This window comes from Xenopus laevis, chromosome 3L (assembly GCF_017654675.1).
Source record: "Xenopus laevis strain J_2021 chromosome 3L, Xenopus_laevis_v10.1, whole genome shotgun sequence".
NCBI lineage: Eukaryota > Metazoa > Chordata > Amphibia > Anura > Pipidae > Xenopus > Xenopus laevis.
Genome location: NC_054375.1, coordinates 53566080 through 53589485, shown reverse-complemented (window position 1 = coordinate 53589485; position 23406 = coordinate 53566080). Strand labels below are relative to the sequence as shown.

At 38.4% G+C, this 23406-nt stretch overlaps 1 protein-coding gene across 1 annotated transcript in view; it reads right to left on the bottom strand.

The window, feature by feature from the left end:
• Nucleotides 1–5772: 5772 nt before the first annotated feature.
• The window catches only part of zfyve28.L (zinc finger FYVE-type containing 28 L homeolog), a gene marked incomplete at its 3' end in the record, with an annotated part of 28643 nt that continues 11009 nt past the window's right edge, over nucleotides 5773–23406 (bottom strand). The window contains 12 exon segments of the mRNA NM_001093695.1: nucleotides 5773–6569; nucleotides 6660–6763; nucleotides 7170–7250; nucleotides 8919–9020; nucleotides 9213–9292; nucleotides 10733–11155; nucleotides 12493–12594; nucleotides 13920–14009; nucleotides 14213–14302; nucleotides 19319–19521; nucleotides 19603–19740; nucleotides 22960–23100. Coding sequence (NP_001087164.1) covers nucleotides 6423–6569; nucleotides 6660–6763; nucleotides 7170–7250; nucleotides 8919–9020; nucleotides 9213–9292; nucleotides 10733–11155; nucleotides 12493–12594; nucleotides 13920–14009; nucleotides 14213–14302; nucleotides 19319–19521; nucleotides 19603–19740; nucleotides 22960–23016 — 1617 coding nt within the window. The 5' untranslated portion in view covers nucleotides 23017–23100.

Here is a 23406-nt window from a genome sequence, read left to right as displayed (position 1 = left end):
TGCTGAGCGTGGTGGGCGCGGCGTTGCTGTGACGCGTCATGTTTTATGGCAACAGTTTCAGGCGGCAAAGTCAAGCAGCTTTCAAATTTTCAAACACAAAAAGCAGTGGAATACATGTAAAACTGAGACAAAATGGTGGGGGGAGGACGTCTCCACAGAGTGGGATACACTGGGCTAGTCAAAGAAGTCATTTTATTCTTAAGAGCCCCTAAGGTTTCAGGTTCAATGTCATTGTTAATGTGAGCTAATGAATAAATATATACAGAATAGTCCATTGCTAGACACAGTTTTAACATTATTATTATTATAACAACCGAAACTGGCCTGAAAATTTGAAATCCCTTCCTGGAAGTCCCTGCAAATGTTAAAAAAATAAAACTAGCAATGCTGAAGCTGAACCCATAACAAGTCTGAAGCAGAAATCTTATTTTTTTCGATTATTATTAGGGTTGCGACCCGGCCTGCCTGGTAAAAATGATGCTTGACGCCAATGTTATTAATAGGAAAAAAACGGCAAGAATATAGGAAGACTGGTATTTTTTTCCAGAAAAGCTGGCAACCCTAAATATAATTTATATAAGCTTTTTTTTTTTAATGGTTGCCTGTCTAACCCTCTGACAGACAGGCAAACATGGGAATTTGGCAAGGATGTGTGAAATGCACTTCACGTTTCAGGGGTCTGGGTCTGCCATATACAGATATTGTGGGTGTAATGGGAACAGTAAAGGAGGCATAGCCAAAATGTGCTAAAAATTGCGCTAGACGTTTCTGAATAAAGAGGAAAGAAAGGAAAAAGAAAAAACATAAACGGTGGCAGCCATATAGGAGACATGTAATGGTGTTTTAAATGTCAGTAACCACTGATTATGCGCTTCTCTCCCAATAACACTGCAGGTCTCTGCCAGGCTGCTGCTTGAAGTTTTTTACATGGTATTTTTCCTAGGCTCGGCCTCGTCACATGATGCTGCGTGTGAAAGAGAAAGAGACTGTGTTAAAAAAGGGCTCCGTGCTTAAATTTGGGAAAAGGTAAATATATGCGTGTGTGCGCAAATTAAAGGAAAGATAAAGGTATAAATCACTTGGGGGTGCCAAGTTAGGCACCCTTCGGTGGTTATATAATCGCTTACTTGATACCCCAGGCCAGTGCTCATGTTAGCAGAGAACTTCACCAGCCTGGGGTATTTTTGTAGAAGCTTAACTTCCTGTTCTTTTTTGCACTGAGCCCAGAGACTTACAGATAAGATTATATATAGTGAATAAACCGAGGAGTTCTGCGACCATATAAAAATGCATGAGGCCCCGCCCCCCTCCGTACGGCCGCATTTGGCCGCATTTGCAATTTCAGCAATCTGGTTTCTAGAGTCCAGATTACCATACCAACCATTACTGATGTGAATAAGAGACTGAAATATGAATAGGAGAGGGCCTGAATAGAACGATGAGTAATAACAAGCAGCAATAATGATACATTTGTAGCCTTACGTAGTATTTGGATGTTAGGTGGGGTCAGTGACCCCCATTTGAAAGCTGGAAAGAGTCAAAGAGTCCATGAGGGTGCTTCTCTGCAGCAGGCCCTGAAAGGCTTGGGAGGGTAGAATGAATGCATGAGTTAGAGTTTGATCTAAATCCAATGGAGAATTTGTAGTTGACTTGGGAACACACACAGGTCCACCTCAATGTGTGTGCATCACTTTGTCAGTGCACACATGAGGTGGATTTCATCCAGAAAATCCAGACTAAAGTCCTGTCAATGCACACACATGTAAACAGAGGGGGCAGAGTACAAAAGCTGGCAGTTAAAATACAATGTTTGAGAGTAGCCTTAGCAACAGCTTTGTTTTCATTATGCACACTGCAGTCAACTGATAAAACCTAACTGGCGTTTGAACATAACGGGCAACTACCAGTGTAGTTGCCTGTTACATTCAAACACCAGTTAGGTTTTAATTAAACAACTTTGCTAGAAAAATGTCCTCATGTTTATCTTTTCATTGTTTTAAGCAAAAGGATAAAGACACAGTTAGTTCAACCCAGTAATGGGCCAGTCTAGCCAGCCACGTGCCCCCCGCCCCATGGTGCACGCACACTCATGCCTCTTGTGCCTATCCTTGTTCCGGCCCTGGTGGCCTTAGTTGGACCACACTACACGACCATTAATTTCCTTGCCAAAGTCTCCTTGAGACCAGAATATAGGAAGTTATGCCCTGGCCTAAGATATAAACTCTCCATGCTCCAGAGTCAGGTACCAAGCAATACCAGGACATGCTTGCAATGCCAGGTTGCTCTCTTAGCAGTAGTCACAAAGAAAGCTTGCAGGTCAAGTTGCAGTATTTTTTAGATATTGGCAAAATCACAGAATCAGCAATATTTATGTATATCTGTAACGGTTATAAGCGAAGTGACACTATAACCAAATATTAGGTCCCTAGACGACTTCCCTAGGGAGTGCATAACAGCACCTGGTCTGACATAAAAGAAAAGTTGCATTCTATGCAATCTTTGGTTACAGGCTAGGGGACTTGTAGAGAGGAATATGAGCAAAGACTAAGGTGGCAACATCTAACTTCTCAGTCATTTGAACAGTATCAGGGCACCCATGAAGAGGAATGGGTAGTGGAGGAAATGTGCTTTTTAGACCAGTTAAGGGCATATTTTATGTATAAAAAGATTATCTAAACTATTACTTCAACATACTATTTTAGTAGCTAAATAAAAATGTTAATTTCCTAAGGGAAAATAGGTCCTTTAAGGCATGACATCCCAGACTGGATTTCTTTTTTCGGTGATGAAGCATGAAGTCCTGCAAATCCACATGATATAACCCTTATTGTTACTTATATGTTGGGAATCACTTGGCCTGAGAAATGCATCTCTTAGTTTTAATGCTTAAGGAAATATTACCTAGAGAACATTATAGCAAAGATTTTTGAACTTTAATCACAAACGTACCTATTTTGGCCCAAAACACCAATATGGTAATGTGCCCAAAAAAAAGGATCTGCGTTTTCTGTGACAAATAAAATAGAATACATGCATAGACAAATAGCACAGTTACAGTCAATCAAATTAACAGGTCAACAAACACACACCACAATCATATTAAAAAGCATATTTTATTGCTCTTCAAAAGTAATAGAACAGGGGATGAGTGGTGTGCCCAGCACAACCTGCAATTACTACCTTGCACAGTAAATCAAAGATAATATCTGCATAGTAAAAAAAGAAAATGTATATGTGTGTGTGTGTATGTGTGAGAAAGAGGTAGCAGATCTCCATGTAAAACAGATTATAAATCTGTATTACAGATCTAGTTATAAGCTTAGAATTTGATGGCACATAGAGGACAATTGTATTTTGCTCCAGCTGCCAACCACCATTTCTGATTACGCATAACTTGTGCACCTCAAGGAAACCACAGATGTGCTGCCTACAGTACAAACAATATGGACATTCTCTTCCAATTGCCATTCACTTGTTACATTGCAGCGCAGTTCCTATACATTAAAGGGGAAGCAATTTGTTCCCGACTTGTATGCCATAGCAATCAATCAGATGGGTGCATTCACTGGTTGCTATAGTTCACAAGGCAAGCGGGAATTTTTTCTTGCTTGTACATAACCCTGATGATGGAATTCTTGTCTTTACTGTAACATGTTAACAACAACAACAACCCTGATTCTCTGTGGAAGGACTGCTACAACTGAATGTCCCTGATTCTCTAAATCAATGATTTTGGGATACAGTTTAATCAAGGATCGTACTTGAAAGATTTGGCCAAATACCAAACCCTAATTTGCATATACAAGTAAGGATCAGGAAGGGCTAAAGAGAACGGTGTGCACAGCTAAAAAAATGTTTTACTTCCTGGTTTGTGTGACGAAAAGTAACATGATTTTAAGGATTCAGATTCGTTTTGGCCAATTGCTTGGATTTGGCCAAACCCAGCTAAAAAAGGTTGAATCCTGAACCGAATCCTGGGTTTGGTGCATCCTTAGTCCCTTTTATCGCTGCAAAAGGTGAACATAGTTCCGAAGCTTGGGTCAAGCATATTACAGGTCTAAAGTCTTACTAGTGATTTCGCTTTTTAGTCCTGAAACACAAAACATACAACCTACTAGAGTAAAAATAGTTTTAAACATTATTATTAATGGTGAAGGAAGACATTTTTAGTAAAAGGAAAAAAAATAATGCCTTAGGAAACATCTATTGCTTGTACAGAAGCCTCATGTAAGGGATGAATAGGGGTGAGAGATTGATGAGACATATGGGGTGTTGGCTGAAAAATGTTTACTGAGCTTTGCTGTGGGTTGCCTGTGTATAAGGCCTAAATAAGAATGGAATGTACTTAGAAATAAATAAATGTAGGTAAAGTAATTCCAACTGAATCGACTATATACAGTAGGTGGTCATCTGCAGAGCATGCTGATCGGCACCTTAAAGAGGTTGGTCACCTTCCAAACACTTTTTTTCAGTTCAGTTGTTTTCAGGCTGTTTCCCTGTCAGTATTCCAAATGATGTAGAAAGAGAAGAACTGTTAAACAGCTAGATTTCAGCATAGAAAATGGCATTTATTCATACTTTTTGAAGTAACAGGTAACCGTGACCGATATATTAGGGGTTTCTGTGTTATGTAGGCCTCTTTATAAAATTTTGGTTTGGAAGCCAGAGTTCCAATTTAATGTTAGTGTCTTGGGTGTTTCATTCTGACCGCTCAGTAATTCAGGTGCAGATTCTGAACTGTTGCAATTTTCTACATTAGTTGATACATTTCTCAGCAGCATCAGTTGTATAAATTCGAATAGCTGCCTCAGGGATTTTGTTCAGCTGGGACAAAGATGTATCAACTAAATGTATCAGTTTACAGAGTCAGCGACTCCCCCTCCCAGAGTGGTTTAAAAAAAAAAAAAACACCTATAAGAAGGCGAGAAATCAAACTTTAAAGGGACCCATTCATTAAGTTCGAGTGAAGGAATAGAAGAAAAAATGCTTCGAATTTCAACGTGTTTTTTTGGCTACTTCGACCATCGAATGGGCTACTTCAACCATCGAATGGGCTACTTCAACCTTCGACTACGACTTCGACTTCGTATCGAACGATACGAACTAAAAATCGTTCGACCATTCGATAGTCGAAGTACTGTCTCTTAAAGAAAAAACTTCGACCCCCTAGTTCGCCACCTAAAAGCTACCGAGCTCAAGGTCCCCATAGGCTTGCCTAACTTTTTTTGGTCGAAGGATAATCCTTCGATCGTTGGATTAAAATCCTTCGAATCGTTCGATTCGAAGGGTTTAATCGTTCGATCGAAAGATTATTCTTTCGATCGAAGTATTTGCGCAAAATCCTTCGACTTCGATATTTGAAGTCGAAGAATTTTCATTCCCCAGTCGAATATCGAGGGTTAATTAACTCTCGATATTCGACCCTTGATGAATTTGCCCCTAATCAATATTAGAAAACAGCCACATACAGAAAATAGAATGTCATTGAAAAAAAGACTTATATTTCTGGTGAAGTATCACCAAAATAACTGGTACAAGGTGAACAACCCATTTAATCAGTCAATTTGATCGTTATATTTGCTCATAATGGTGTTGTATGAATAGTCCATTATCTACTATAGCTACAAGCTACAAGGTGTATCTAGTGTCTGTTGGACTGGGAATCTTGGTAGCCTAAATATTATACCTTCTATATTACACACCATTATATATAAAGTCTTGGTCATTACACATAATTACTAGGTAGTTCATTCACTCTGGTTGACCAGCTAGGTCACCAAATGCTAAGAGAAAATAAAAATACTGCACATTAAAGTCTATACTTTCAAGGGACACCATCACTGATATTTTTCCAATGATTTTGTTTTATGCAATATGGAGTTACTTTTATTCATTCATATAGTTTTAGCTTATAAATTCTAATAAAAACATTACATTTGCCAACAGATCCTGCCAAGAAAACTCTCTGCTAAAATCTGTGAAAGAAGCACTAAGTGCTTCCAACATGTTTTCTTTAAGAATATAAGAGCACAGTGTCTTCCTAGAATTCGCAAGCAAACCTTTAACAAGTGCTGATGAAAAGCTCCCAGTGGCTCACATAATATGGGGTATAATATAGGATAGAATATATAACTACAGAATCCGTTTGTTAAAATAAAAATAAAAAAACATACACACATGAAAATGCTTAAATGATTTCTATAGTGAATAAAAACCCTGCAGAATAATTAGGGCTTCATCTTGCAAGCTTTAACTCCTGAGCATGGACAACAGAAGCAGAAGTAAGAAATGGCACTTAATAAAATCAGTGCAATGTCAATAATAAATGTTTGTAAACAGGTTGTGTAGTCGCCATTAACAAATTAGAAGTAAACAGGCCCCTTGCCACTGTCTGAGATATCTGTCATTGTCATGTGCCCTTTTCAGGCTCCAGTCCAGTCTTGTTCCATTCTGTGGCTGTTTAGTGGATTGCAGTGAACATGGAAGCAATGAGAGCACACTCTGACAGGATGGGTAGAGATGATATAAGGCAGGGTAGAGGAGTATGCAGAACATTGTGAACAGAAGATCTAAGGTGGATACAAAACAGGAGATCATTAACATAGACACACATCTCTAAAAGAGTGAATAAAACAACTTCAACATTTTTTTTTATTTACCTTCCCACAGCTACGGCAGTGATGCCTCCTGCGCAGTAAGGTGAAAGATGCATAGCAGCTCATGCAGTGGGAACTGGCATTGTCTGGGAGCCATTCTGGAGGTACTGGGCACAAAACACCCCTGTTAGAATCATCATTGTACAGTCTTGGCAGAAATTAAAACAAGAGCAAGTAATATACAGTACACAATTCTAATTTGTGGCTGCACAAAGCACCAGCTACCAGGAAAATAGGTGCTAAAGCACTAACATCTATCATCAACTATTAAGCTAAAGTTTTTTTAACCTGAGGTAGCCCCCTTAATGGACTGTTTGTATTTATTTTTATCCGTTAAAGGGAAGTGGTCATTGCAGTTATGTTTTGGCAAGTTTCACCAACAGATTTCTTTGGTTTTTTGTTTTTTTGAGATATTTAATAATTGAAACAGTGTCACCATTGAGTGAAAGACTATGAAAGTTCCTATTAACTATAAATACACAGAAAAAAGAAAAAACAATCTGGCATTTATACCTGATTTAGCTATGGTGTGACATTCTATGTTGTTCTGACAAAGGCAGCAGTCAGGTAACCGAAAGGCATTTTCTGTAGTTTCTGAGGGGAAAAAAAATGTAGTTATTAACAAAAATACAAACGTCATATTTACACACACATATATATATATATATATATATATATATATACACACACACATATATATATATATATATATATATATATATATATATATATACACACATACATATATATATACATATATATACATATATATACATATATATACATATATATACATACATATACATACATATATATACATACATACACATACACATACACACACACACACACACACACACACACACACACACACACACACACACACACACACACACACACACACACACACACACATACACATATATATATATATATATATATACACACATATATATATACACACACACATACACATATACACACACACACATTCTTTGCTGTTGGCCCCTAAATGAAGCTCTCAGCGAAGGGGTCTTTTTTCTGTTTCTATCTTTAGCGATACTGCTCTATGTCAGACTGAGAAGCAACAAACTGTCTTCAGTCTGTCAGATGTGTAACTTACAATCTATTTGGGGAACATGATAAAACTCCACTCCTTTATTCACTTCCATTAGGAACCTAATGGAGAAGGCCAGAGATATGACCACAACGTGTGCTTAAAAAAACAAAATCAGCTCCCCCCAATAATGCAATTCTTGTTTTTAAGGAAAGGGTTGTACATTTAAAAGTCTTTAATATATTCGATAGAAAGGTAAAATAAAATAAAACCATCTAATATTGCTCTGAAGCAGGGGTGTCCAAACTTTTGGCAATGAGGGACAGAGTTGGTGAGGTGAAAATGTGTGGGGGCTGACCATTCAGCCTAACATCCATTCTGAGGTAGCTAGCTTGTGATCAGGATCATTCACTCGTGGAGATGGACACAGAGTTGGACTGGCCCACTGGGATACTAGGAAAACTCCCGGTGGGCCCAGGTGTCAGTGGGCCTCTTGCTTCTAACCATTTGGTCTATTTCATGGTCATTCCGTTTTTCTTTATGGAACAAAGAGGCTTAATAATGGAATAATAGGATAATAACAGAGTATAGTGTGTAGAGAAAAGAGACTAGGAGAATAAAGAGGTTGAGTAAGGAGAGGAGGTATAATAGATTTGAAAGTGGGCCCTCAGCCCAAGGTCTTCTGGCGGGCCCCTGGCATCCCAGTCCGACACTGGATGGGCGCGTACACGGCGTTTAGGAAGTGTAGTATGTGGACTTATTCTCTGTGTCTTATTTAAACAAGGAATCACATAGCCGTAGCAGTAATATTTGAGCACAGGAAGGTGTTAGCAATAGACACGTACTGGCACATAGTGACGCGCCGCTCCCGCATTCTTCTTAGTTTACTGTACTGGCACGTCAGTACGTCTGTCGACACCTTCACCCCTAAAGAAGAATACGAGAGCGGTGGGTCACTACGTGCCAGTATGTGTATTGCTAACCCCTTCAGCACACAGGCAGCAGTATAGCCCAAGTGGCAGATCATTTCATGAATGTGCCCAAATATTACTGCTACGGCTAGGCGATTCCTGATCGCACTGTGCTGGCGGGCCACATTATTATTAATTTCATGACGGAGGCTGTGGGCTGCTGTAAATTTGAAAACGGGCCGCAATTGGCCCGCGGGCCGGATTTTGGACATGCCTGCTCTAAAGCATACTCACTTTCCCTTTCCTCTTGTTGTTTCGAGCTCACTGTTTCAAACACAGTCTTCAGAATAACACGGAGATCACTTGCAAAGTTGGTCTGCAGCTGGTCAGCAACACCTGAGGATAAAAGCACAATAGTCAAGCTCATTGCACAAAAGCTGCTGTAGGTAGTTTCATTCTGCTCCACTTAATGCTGAACCTCAACTTATGAATGTTACACACTACTTAGTACATAAGGTTGAAATAAAAAAAAAGATGCACGAGAAGTTTAACCTTTTGTAAGGTGCAATGAGAAAGATTCGAGTTTACCTGCAATGCACACAAACAGGCGGTGAAGCATGTCGCTGTCACTGCGATAACGGGATCTCACATGTTGAAATGTCAAATTCCTAGGGGGAAAAAAACCAAAATACATTATAGGCAATAAAACCAGAAGTGGATTTGACAGGGGATGACAATTAATGCACCTAGGTTTAGGGAGTGCTTAACTATATGATTCAGAAGCATTGTTATTTGGGATAGCTTTTAGTTATAAGGTAGGTCATGTATAAAGTATGTTAAAGGAGAATAAATGGTAGATTCACTGGTGGTTCCAGGTTGTGAAGCACTCCCAGTGATTTTAATAATTTAGTTTCTTCCAGCCAGCACGCTCTCGATCATTGTGCTTTCTTAAAAAGATTCTGTCATGATTTTTATGAAGTTCTTTATTCCTAAATTACATTGTTAACACTGCAAATAATTCTCTCTACAATTCATTCTTGAACCAGCCAGTGTATTTTTTTAGTTGTAATATTGGTGTGTAGGCAGCCATTTCAGGTCATTTAGCCTGATCATGGGTTTCAGAAAGACACAGCACTTTAGGATGGAACCGTTTTCTGTCAGGCTTATGTTTCTCATACTCAATGTAATAATGTGTCGCAGTGGGACCTGCATTTTACTATACTACTAAACTTTTACTACACTCCCAACTTGCAGTACAGCAGTAAAGAGTGACTGAAGTTTATCAGAGCACAAGTCACATGACTGGGGGCAGCTGGGAAACTGGCATTATATCTAGCCCCATGTCAAATTTCAAAATTAAATATAAAAAAAGTCAGTTTGCTCTTTTGAGAAATGGATTTCAGTGCAGCACTATTAACTAATGTGTTTTGAAAAAAAACATTTTTCCCATGACAGTATCCCTTTAAATACTTTTCTTCTTCCCTTCCCATGCCTATACTGCTTTCACCTCTTGCTCATTGCTGAACCATTTGCCTCCACCTTCAAACACTTTTTGCAGTTCAGTTGATTTCAGATAGATCACCAGAAATAAATGACTTTTTCCAATTATTTTCAATTTTCTATCTGTGACCATATTTCTATTATTGAAGAGTAAAGTTGCTGCTGAGAAATGTATCTAATGTAACTAAATGTTGCAAAATTGCACCTGAATTACTGAACTGCCAGACTGAAACCAGAGACAGGAACCTTAAACTTTAAACTTAGATTCTGGAAAATCTTTAAAAAATAAAAAATGGAAAGCAATTGAAAAAAAGTCTATTTCTGGAGTACAATCTGAAAACAACTGAACTGAAAAAGTGTTTGGAAGGCGAACAACCCCTTCAATGTTCTGATCTTTAACATTAGGGTCCTGGGTTACTTTCATGTTTTCCTTTTCTATCAGTTTGTGTCTTTTCTTCTACTTCTGGTTTCAATTCACTGAAAACAAGACATTTTGGGGGAGTAGAGAGACCATGACCAAAGCACAATCCAAAACCTTTACTTTTGCTATTTGCCTTTTAAATAGAAAAGTTTCAATTGTATGTGATAGAATTGTTCCTTCCATTTACCTGTGCGAATATTTTACATGCAGATTGTGATGCTGCAATTTTGTATACTCTATTTCGGCATTTCCAGAACATTCAAAGACAGCTGTTTTAATAACCCCCTGGTCTCTATATGTCTTGTGACTGCGATCACTTTTGCAATAATTAGAGGTGCAGTTGCTGTGCATTGTCACTGGGGATTGGCATTGAATGCCGGTTGACTGGGTTTCCCAAGAGCTTGGAACCTCAGATCTTGGATTATCTGAAATCCCCATAATTGTAGAACTGGGCTCCGGTAGTGATCCATTGGCGTGGCTTATAAAGTTCCATTTATTAGGAGAGTCTGAGATAGAAGACAGGTGTCCTGCGGAATCGTCTGAAGATGCAGAGCACAGTGCCCGCTCTAAAGATATCAACTCCTGCTCAGTAAGTATGCCCAACAATTCCCTGCAAGAACAGAAGTCAGAAAATTAGATTATTGTCTTTAGGTATTGGTTCCACAATCTGTCTGTATGTGAACTGTATGTATGTGAACTGTATATCCACGCAGCAGCAAAGTGACATCAATACAAAGCAGTATATATTCTGATCCTTGTTTATATCCTTTGTAATAATAAATTATTCCTCCGATAATGTTCCCAAATGGCTTTTCCTAAAACCATCAAGGGGCAGTTTGATGGTTTTAGGAGTATACCAGTTAAACAAATGTTCAGCACTAAAACATGATCTTCACAAAGAAATATCCAATATTCAGTTAGTGACTTGCAGTTTCCAGAGTCATCCCCTCTGTGCAGGAGTCCCAAATCTGATATAGAAGTAGTAGAACTACAAGTAATATAGGTATAGCACATCAAAAAAACAGATGAATACAATACAGTCCGATGCATTTCACGTGGTTAGATGCCACAATTCCTCAGGGACAGGATTCAATGTGAAACGCGCTGGACTGAATTGTACTCATCTGTTTTTCTAAGTGATGCACTTATATTAGATGTTTGTAAGTAGCCTATTTTTAGTGATTTATTAATTTATTACAATTTGCTAAACTATATACTGGCTTCTGTGTTTTATGTCCAACCTGTGGAGCATTGGAACATTTTCCCACCACTTGGGCGTTTGAAGATCTGCTATAGGACCACATGCACCTTTATCCCTTTCCATTCGGCTTAATACTGCTCTATATCTGGTGTGTAGGCGGACTCACTGGGTGTGTGGTAAAGAAGAGATCACACAAGTCACTTTAAGTGGATTTTTGTACATACACAATTTGTATTGACTTACTACACTATATAGTTTTTATCTGATGTCTGCTTCCTTGTAGTTCTATTACTCCTGTATCAAATAGTTTTAGGAGGCAGTTCAAATACAGTTCAAGTACAGTTCACAAATTGAGATACTATATATGAGTATATATGTATATAAATGAAAACACCCTTTTTGAAACTTAATTGCATTCATGTTAATATTCAAAACTCCATTTGCTTGTTATCAGGCTGGATTAGCATTTTATATAAGGTATTGATAGCGTTGGAACTGTAACAGCTGAGCATTACATGTTTTTTCAAAGCAGTTTAAAATATATTTGCATAATTATCCATTCTGTGCCGTGAGCTCAGCCTTTGATATGAACAATTTGTGGTTTACACTTGACTTCAGTGTAACAAAGAATCTACCGAGCTGGCTTACTGCTACTTAGATATTTAAATATCGCTACAGATCAATGGCAAGGGAAGGATTAAATACATTATCAGCAAATGTTTTATTTTAGTAGTTGCGTTACTCACTGTATTTTTTTAAGTAAGCCATGAAATGGTCTGAAGAGTTCACACATTTCTTCAGGCCGCTTCTGTAAGTTCAAGGGACCATCAGGATAAATCAGCAAACCGCTAAAAGAAGAAAATTTTTTTGAGCTGGGTAAAAGGAAGGTGATGATGTCATATACAATACAGCTTCCACATGGGCAGCAGCACAACTATAATGGGCCCTGGTCCCCCTCCCACCCCACCATGCTCTTTGCCTTGCCATCCTTACTACTCAAAAGATGATTTTGTAGTAGTTATGACACTGCAAAAGGAGCACCTATATTAAAGGAGACATAGTATAAATGAAAAACCCCTAATTTTGTAGGCAGTTATGAGTAATATATGGTGTTGCTTTTACATGGTGCTAAAAATTAATATTATCTTTAAAAAATAGTCCCTTTTTTAGAGCTCCCCATAGATGTTCTCTGGTCCCTGTTTCAAATGAGGGGTGGGCATGTCCTAATGGTCCCTGCCAGAAGCACAGAGGGGGGCAGCCAATCATAGCCCTGCAGTCACCTGAGCAAACACAGACTTGAGTTCCCTATCAGGTCCTGCTAGCTGGGACTGGTTCTTGTCGTACAGTACAGTGAGCCGAGTGCTGCCGGCTCCCCTGCACAGCCTGGGAATTCAGGGAGAAGGAATTGGAAGAGAATGGAGGGATTATTAGGGTTTTTGCAGAAATATTCAATAAACAGCCTGAAAAACTAAATTTTTTAAGCACAATTCTTCTATATCTAAAGGAGTATAATGCACTATGTTTTTTTTTTTTTTTTTTACACAAAATGTCTCCTTTAACAAGGGTAGTGTTTGTTTCAGTCTCATAGCAACCAGTCAGATGTTGGTTTTGATTATTCTAAAACTGGGCATACACCTAAAGATCTGCATGTCTGGTGAGGTTGCCAAATGAGCACATCCTTGCTGGCTTTGACTTACTACATGCTTAAACAAACAAAGTCAGCCGCTTTCATCGGCCTATATACGGCCATCTGCAGTCTAGGTCACAGGGGGCGGAAATTAGCTTGCTGCAATACGCAAGTTGGTGTCAGCCCCTACTGTAGGCAATAGCCTCCTTCTTTTGGAACTGGAACCATTGTGTTGGCTCTGGCATGAACACACTCTGTGGATTTCGGCACAAAATGCAAACATATGCATTTCTTTGGCGAAATCCAGTGAGTGTGTTTGTGCTGGAGCCGACCCAATAGTTCAGGATGCAAACAAAAGAGGGAGGCTACAACCCATGGTAGGGACTGAAACCGGCCTACGTATGTCAGCAAGCTGATTTTGGCCCCATGTGGCCCTAGCCTAAATCCACATACACACAAATAATCGATTGGTTACTGGACTGGAGTTAAATGACAACCCCTAAGTCATTTTTTTTGTCCTTCACCTTCTTGATTTTCTCCATTTACCTGATAATTGCCAGACGTGGGATAGAAATCATCAGCTCCGGTTCACAATAATCAATCATTTCCTGGGTTAAATATGCTTTCTTAAGTGCCCTATTAAATAATAAAAAAAATCACTTGCATCTTCTGGCACAGATTACCCCGCACCCAATGGGAAAAATATATGCATTTACAGCCTCCATGGACTCCCTTATTTTAGTTGCGATGTGACTAATGTTAACATTCTTGATACAGACGTGAACATCATTTATTCAAGAATTAATACTCTTAATATCCATGGAGTGTCATATACTCACCTGGAAACGGTTTCACAGAAAAGTACTGCTACTTCCTGCTGTGAATAAATTTCCTCGGGGGTTTTGACAGAGACCAACAATGACACATACCTACAAGACAGTATTACACTACAATAAATTAAAGAATTTGTTTTGGGGGGAGGGGACAAAAGACAAACAAGCATGATGAGCAATCATACATCTGTTTAGCTATATACTGGTAAGATCCGTTTGTTTGATGAGATTGCCAATCAAGCTGAGCTTTAGGCTAGTGCCACACCATACATATTAATAATATCCTGGTAGCACCAGAATAACGTCAACACACTAAATAATGGCTATATAAATTAATAATGACAATAACTCATGCAAAGGAACATATTAGCTAAGAATTCATTTCATGGAATGATCTGTAAAGGCTTGCTTTGGCCATAAAAGCACATGCCATAATCTTATAAATGCTTGCTACCATCCATTATGCATTAAATCCATCAGAATCAATAAATGCTAAGCTGCTGGAGATGAATTACTGTATATTTTGAAAGTATAACAAATGCCCAATGCATTTTATGCTTAGGCTAGGGGCAGACGATGTAAATGATTGTGGATTTGCCGCAGGCCTTACTGTTCACTTGAGGCAGATCTAAATTTGATTTTGTGAAAAAAAAAAAGTGGACTTGGGAAAAAGAAAGCCAAAAAACCTTGAATACTAGCTTATTTGAAGCACAGGATACCCAGTAAATAACAGATAAGTAAATAACATACAAGCATTGCAGAATCCCACTGCTTAGTGTAAAGCTCATCTGCAGGGCAACAGTACATTGTAATTTCATTTAGATTTTTTTGGTATCACTTTTCCTTTAAGAAAAAATCATGACAAAAAATTCCTGCTCATATTTTTTCATGGAAACAATAGTCCCATGCCAGCAGGAATCACATTGTTTTATTTATTTTCAATGAGGCTGAATTAAAAAAAATAAAGCTTTTACTTGCCGAGTTGTTTCTGGCAACTTTGTGTTTTTCTTTTCTTTAATAAATCCTGACTATTCGAGGTTTCAGAAAATACTTGCAAGGCTTTTTGCATCCCTGTTTTTTCCCATGAGTTCTTCCTAAATTGAGAAAAATAACGCCAACTCGACTTTTGATAAATAGCCCCTTAGCCTGCAATTTCCAAAATGCCACAGTATTTCAGAATGACTCGTTATTTCTATTTCAATATATCTGTAGTTTAATTTTACAGTGGTTTTGGGGAAAAGTTCATAAATATGTATGATCTCAAGACTTATGTTAACACAGCAAACAAGGTGAGGAGTAAAGTTTAAACAGACAAAAGATGGCTGAACACACTTGCCTATGATTACGTGTAGATCACACAAAACACGTTAGGAAAGAGGTTTGGAAAATAAAGCTGCTTTAAATTCACTGCTGCCTAAATTTCCGTGGAGTGCACGTCATCTTAGAAGTGTATCAGTCTGAACACACAAGCAGCTCATGGTTTACTACCCATGCAATGCTATTTTTACACTCTGCTTCACTGCTGCTTCTTAGTTTAGTAACATACTGGGTTTTTTTTTTACACAGAGAGGCACTGTGTACACAAAAAAATTATACTTTTCACAGTATTCCAACTTAAAGGAATAATAACGCCAAAAAATTAAATTGTATTAAAGGAATGATAATATAGTGTACTGTTGCCCTGCACTGGTAACACTTGTGTGTTTGCATTAGAAATAAACTATAGTTTATATAAACAAGCTGCTGTGTAGCCATGGGGGCATCCATTCAAGCAAAAGATGCACGGTAGATAATAGATAAGCTTTGAAGAATCCTGTTGTATACAACAGAGCTGATCTGTTATCTGCAGTATATCCTGTGTCTTTTCTCCTTTTTCAGCTTTGAATGGCTGCCCCCATGGCTATATAACAGCTTGTTTATATAAACTATAATAATGTTTCTGAAGCAAACACACCAGTTCAGAGCAACTGTACATGATATTTTTATTACTTTAAAACACTTATTTTTTGTTGTTACCGTTCCTTTAAATACTTTGAACTATAAAAAAATTTGTATCTACAAATTTAGCACATAAAGAAACAGATTCATTTGACCCCTCCTCTCCCATATCATTCTCCAATACCAATGAAAGTGCTTATTTTTACCTTTTGCAGTACAAGTCACAAAAAGTCTCCTGTAACAGACAGCAGGTTATATGACTTTATTTAAAAAAAAGTCAGTTTATTTAAAACTCACTAGGGATATGTTTAACTCACAAAAACATGTTCAAATAACTTATTGTGCGTCAAAAATATATGACAATTCTGAACAGAGCAAACTATACCCCATACAGGCTGGCTAAATTGTACCCTACAGCATCTGATGTCTGCCCAAAATGCAGAACCTCAGTAGGGACATTCTTTCACATGTACTGGGAGTGCACAGATATACAGCAGTTCTGGAAAGAGGTTATACCAAATACGACAGCAGAACTTAACCTGCATGATACATACTCCTCCCCCTGATCTGCATCCTGGGCGTCCCGAAAGACTCCAACATGGACTCATACACAAGACTATGCTATTTACAATTGTTATATTATGCCAAAAAATCAATATTACTTCACTGGAAATCTATGACAGCCCCCTCGCTCAATTTTTGGAAAAAAGTAATCAATAATTCTTTACCTAAACAGAAACTTACATATGTAGCCAGAGGCTGCCCACAAATTTTGATGCAGTGTGGGGTACCTGGGTAGCAGTGCAAAGATAATAAGGTGGTGTATAGATACTCAAACATATAGATAGGTAACTCACTTGACCCCACTTCTTATGGCCCTTGAGAATCTTTCTCCTTCCTGTTCTTTGTTTTTCCTTCACTTTCCTTTCTAAGGTTGTTTGTGTTTATTATGAAAACTCAAAAAATTTAATCTTTTAAAAAAAAAAAAAAAATATGACAATTAAACAGAACTTACAGCATTTAAAGGGATACTGTCATGGGAAAACATGTTTTTTTGAAAACACATCAGTTAGTGCTGCTCCAGCAGACTTCTATATTGAAATTAATTTTTCAAAAGAGCTAACAGATTTTTTTGATATTTAATTTTGAAATCTGACATGGGGCTAGACATGTTGTCAGTTTCCCAGGTGCCCTCAGTCATGTGACTTGTGCCTCAATAAACTTCAGTCATTCTTTACTGCAAGTTGGAGTAATGTAGCCCTCCCTTTCCCCCCCAGCAGTCCATCAGTAGAACAATGGAAAGGTAACAGGATAACAGCTCTCTGATAGATATGAGAATTGCACTCAATAGTAAAAATCCAAGTCCCACTGCGACTACTTCCATTACATTGATTCGGATTAACAATAGCCTGTCTGAAAGCTGTTTCATCATGAAGTGCTGTTTTTTTCTGAAAGCTCAGGATCAGGCAAAATGATTTGAGATGGCTGCCTACACACCAGTATTACAACTAAAAAAAATTTGTTGGTTCAGGAATAAAAATGTATACGGTAGAGTGAATTATTTGCAGTGTAAACAGTGTAATTTAGAAATAAAATGACACCATAAAATCATGACAGAATCCCTTAAAGGATACAAATCCCTGTTATCAAGAAGCTGCTTTACATAAAAGCCAAGTAGGCAGCAATCAGTGGCGTAACTACCGGGGGAGCAAGGGGTGCAACTGGGCCAGGGCCCACACCCCCGCAGGGCCCCCCCGGCAGATTGCGCGCGCTGCAGCCGTTAAATGCGCACAGACGAGGGTTGGGGGAGGCCGGCTGCACGGCCCGCACCAGGACACGCCCCCACCTATTTCCGTTACTGGCAGCAATGAATAGAAAAAAAACATATTTCACAAATCATATGCGGCAGTATGAGTTACAAAGTTCAGAGGAAGCAGCTCATGTGGGAATGTGCCCGAGCCCAGAGAAAGCCGGTTGCAACAACTTGTCAATCATTCCATACTAAAAGGTCATAAGGGAAATACTTGCAATTATATCAACAGAGGCACCTCCTGACAACCACAAGCTAATAAAAAAAACAACAAAGAAAAAAAACTAATTCACCCACACAGTCTGGCATATTTCCAGATTAAAAAAACAGGATGCCTTCCCATGTACTCAGAAAGATATCTGCAGCTCCCAGCTGTTGTTAAATAAGGAGATTCTTTCACTGTATTACACTTTATATATTTAAAGGCTATTCACAGTTTGTAATTGGGCAACATAGCTAAATGTACCTTTGCTAGTCCCTGCTAACTGGCCACTACCCTTAGAACATACCAAAGGCTGGGTAAGGTAACTAGAACACAACAACCCTGCCCTATCAACAATACAAAGCAAGTGGTATGACCAACTTCCATTCAGTTATATGCCTGTTTCATACAGTCCAGCTGTTTGACCATGGTAATATGTAAAGGAGGTGAAAGAAACAGATCTGTCCATTCATTGGTTGAGGTCTTCTAGAATGCATTTTGCACTTGGTTTGTGTGTGTGAGCACTGAGCCTCATGTGAATCAGAGGGATGCACATTATTAGTATGAATATAAGGGTTTCAACATAGGATTATCCAATGGCATTTATTAATAGTAATATATATATTTTTTTATACTGGAAATTCATCTCTCATCACTAACGATGTGACCCCAGTAGGAGCACAGAAAAAGGTAAGTAAATGGGGGGGGAGGTGGCTAATGGACGGCATCAGGATGCCCACCCTAGGGCAATGTGGGGGGCATAATATCGCCCCTGTCCGTATTTTACATACAAATACCAGGTCATTTAAAAATTGGGGACACTTCTAATAATGCACATTGCTGTCATTCAGATGAATGTATTTAAATGAAATACAATTAGGTGAATATATGGCATTTCTAGAAGTCCTCAATTTTTTACATGCTCCGATACTCTTAGAATATAAACAACAGTCACTTAGTTTATTTACGATTCAAAGATGAAGGCCAGATCCACTAATGGAACATTCCACCTAGTTGTCTGTGGAGCAGCTCACATACACATGCTCATGCCTGCAAACACAGGAAATTTACCACAGAGACCGCCATTTTCCAGAAAGAAAAATGTCCTGCTGTCTGCATGTGTTCTACTCAAAGACAACATTTGAAGTGAACTTGTACTTGCCTTAACTCAAACTCTGCAGAAAGCCTGTCATAGTGCAGCAGGGCCTTGTGTATCGTCTCTGGGAATGACCCGGGATCTTCAAAGCTTTGTTCTCTTAATGCATAGCGGAGATCTGCCAGGCTATGTAGTAGCTCTTGTGCCAAGGGACGGAGCAAACTCCCATCTGCCTCCTCTACTTCAATATAAGTGCCACCTACCAAAAGCTAAGAGAATTGTGCATTTGTTGAAGGACAAACATAAATGAATAAAACATTATTGTATCTATAATTCCTGGCATACTGTACCTCTGCTGCAAATAGTATTTGAGTGGCCATATTTTCATGCGCAATCTCATCAGGGAATTTCAGGAGGTAATCTCTTTCTTGTCTCTTTGTTGGTACACACAGTTCCATAATTTGTTCTATTATACACAGCATGCGTTCCTGAAGGGTGAGAGGCAGATTTAACACTGATCTCTAACAACCAAATTTGATTAAAATTAGAAGATAAAAAATATAGAATTTGGAAAAGTGCTTCTCTAGCCGGGGTGAAATATCATAAGTCTGGTTGCAGTTCTAAGAGTGTGACATTTTATGAAGTGAGATATATGTTTTATTGTATTTGATAGCCCCTTATACAGCATTCCTAATATCAACATTCAGTCATTTTTCCTTATGTACAAATGTTACTTTCTATTTTCTATTTGTGATTTTCTACTATTGAAGTTTAAAGTTTCATTTTTCACCTTCTTATGTTTTTTTGAAGCAGCTCGACCCGATACCCACAGGACCCGCAGTTTTGGCTGACCTCGCTGCGCTGTTTGCGGGCGGGTTCAGGTCTGCTCCTGTCTGCTCTCCTCGTCCACCACCTTAAACGGCTAGATGCGCGCCTGCCTTCCCTGTCCCTTTTGTGACAACATCAGCAAGGTGGGGCGAGTCTATAAAAGGAGGTGGGAAGCTGGTGGTGCAGGTTCGGGTCGGGTGCAGGCTGAGATTTTCTCGACCAGCACATCACTAGTCACCGACTCTGTAAACTGTTCTCATACATTAGTTGATATATTTCTTGTATTTTACCCTGCTGAGCAGAATTCCTCATTAAGGCAGCTGTTAGAATTGATACAATAGTTGCTAATAATCCAGAGATGCTGCTGAGAAATGTTTCAACTAAATGTTGCAAAATTGTAAAAGTTCAGAATCTGCACCTGAATTACTAAACTGCCAGGAAAGGAACATTAAAGGAGAACTAAAACTAATTAAAGAAGTAGCTAGAAATGTTGTACATTATGTTTTGGGCTTCTGTACCAGCCCAAGGCAACCACAGCCCTTTAGCAGTAAAGATTTGTGCCTCCAAAGATGACCCAGTAGCTCCCCATCTTTTTTTCTGCTGATTCACTGCACATGCTCTGTGCTGCTGTCACTTACTGAGCTTAGGGACCCACTCACAATATACAGTACACATACAGGGGGAATATAATCAAAGAGTAAAACAATTCGTACTATTAAGAATAAAAATCCACATCTCGCAATGTTATATTGTTCCTTAAACTGTTATTACATTGTGAATTGGTGCTTGAAGGTGTTTTAGGGGGTTATGTAATCAAATGCACTAAGTTTGCACGGGGGCAGAAACCCTTAGTAACCAATCAGCAGGTAGCACTTACTGGTCACCTGTTTAAAAGCAAACATTTTATTGGTTGCTATGGGTTACTGCTCCTGGGCAAACTTAATGCCTTTTACTACATAATCTTTTGGAGCAAACATAACGACTTTTTCAGTAAGACGTTTTATTACATTGACTGTGCATTGGCGCAAACTATAACATTCGCAAACGGTCTTCCACTGTCTGAAGTGGTTGCTAAACAGTTTCCGGGTTCGCAAAAGCTATATTAAATTCACACAAAGCAAAATTTGTTCGCACAAAGGCATAACTTTTTGCATTGTGAATAGTTTTTCCATTACCGACTTTTATTATATTCCCCCGATAGAATAGAAATGTCACAATATAAGGTTGATTAGTAATTAATACAGATAATTACTACAGGGCAGCACAAAAAGCATTACAATTAGCATCAGAATTTAATATTCAGCACTGTAGCATCAGCTTATATTACAGGCCAACCTCATTTTCTGCTTGATAATTTGTGACGACCCCTAAACTCATCTTCTCAACAGCTGATCAGAGCCCACTGAGCATGTGAGTGTCACAGACACTTTCCAAGATGGTGACCCCCTGTGACAAGTTTGAAGTCCTGGATCATTGCTGCTATTGACAAGCTGAAACTGGTGCAATAAGTTCAATATATAAAATGTGTCATTTTTACCATTCGTTGTTAGGATTTAGTTCTCCTTTAAAGTGGCTGTTCACCTTCAAACACTTTTTCCATTCAGATGGTTTCAGATAGTTGAGCAGAAATAAAGACTTTTTCCAATTACTTTATATTTTCTATTTGTAATTGTGTAAAGTTTCATTTTTCACCCAAAGCAGCTCGGGGGGGGGGGTCACCGACCGACCATTTAACTGTTCTAAATGATACATTTAATTGATACATTTGTTATATTTGTCCCTGCTGAGCAGAATCCCTGAGTTTCAGTAAAGGCAGTTGTTAGAACTGATACATTTGTAACCAATATTACAAAGATACTACTGATAAAATGTATAAAATAATGTAGCCACTAAATGTAGCAAATTGTAACAATTGTTCAGAATCTTCTACTGGATCACAGAGACAGGAACATTAAACTTTAAACTTCCATTTGGGAAAACCGGTAACAAATAAAAAATAGAAACCAATTGAAAAAAGTCTATTTCTGGTGAACAATCTTAAAACAACTCAACTGACATAGGTTTTTGGAAGGTGAACAACCCCTTTAAAATTTTAACTTCAATTTAACTTCAATTGAAGTTTTCTGGTGAAAAATCGGAAAATGACTGAGCTGAAGAGAGACTGAAAGGTGAACAACCCCTTAAGACCAGCAGAGTGGTGCTGTGAGGATAACTCACCCTGGTGGTCTAGTGAGTCGGCAGGGATGCCCGCCGTACTTTGTACTACTTGGGACAGTGCCCTCTCCATAATCAGAACCCTTAATTTGGATACGTGGGCACATGCATGGATGCATAATATTAAGGCTAACTGCAGTGGTCATTACAACACATTAACCACTCTAATTAATTCATTCTATAGTATCTATACAATAACACTTCTTTACATGTTTATCTCATATGTGTTTGGCACTTAATTAGTTGGATGAGTTATTACTTAATTAGGAGGGATCCCTCATCTTCTATGCAGCACTGCTTTTATTTACATATGGCTTGGTGATAAATAAATATTGCTTTTTAACTTTAGTCAATTTAGTGGATTTGTGACACGAGGTTTTGACGTATTGGTGAACTATTGGTTTGGAGTAGAAGTCCCATTTTGTATATACATATATTCATAAACCTGTTGTGGACACTCCAACCCTTTATAGCCCACCAGTTACCCATAGGTACAAAACACATCCTGCTTAAATAGTTCTGCTTTTAAAGAGAAGTAAATTTACTAATACTGCAGGCACTTTTATTACCGTGATTTTCCCTGTTGTCCCCACAATAATGTGCATATATACAGATTTTACACACGTACATAAAATATATATATATATAGCAATGATGATAATTACCTGGCTGCTGTGCAGCTGATTAAGCAGTACCAGATAGTTTTGGGGGTCTTTCCGCATGTCCAAGTTTTCCAACTCATTAACAATACTGGACACTTCCTCATTGACGTAAAAAAATTTTGCCAAAAGCCGTGGGTCAGATTTCTGTGATAAATTAAGAAGGCATTTCATCATAAAAGGAACAAAGGAAACATATTGAATTGTGCAGTGTGTATTGAGAAGTTTGAGTTAATTAAAGGTCATTCATCTTAAAATTTGTCTTTGTTGATTTTGTTTGTGGTATTTTTGTCCAGTCCTTAGTTTTGGCATTCAAACTGATATCTTATAGCCAAGGTCCAGACAGCCAAAACTAGTTGTTTGAATGTCAGAATGAAAGATCCCTTTGTGGGAAAAAAAAGAAAGTAAAAAGAATAAAAGTTATACAGGTATGTTATCTGGAAACCTGTTATC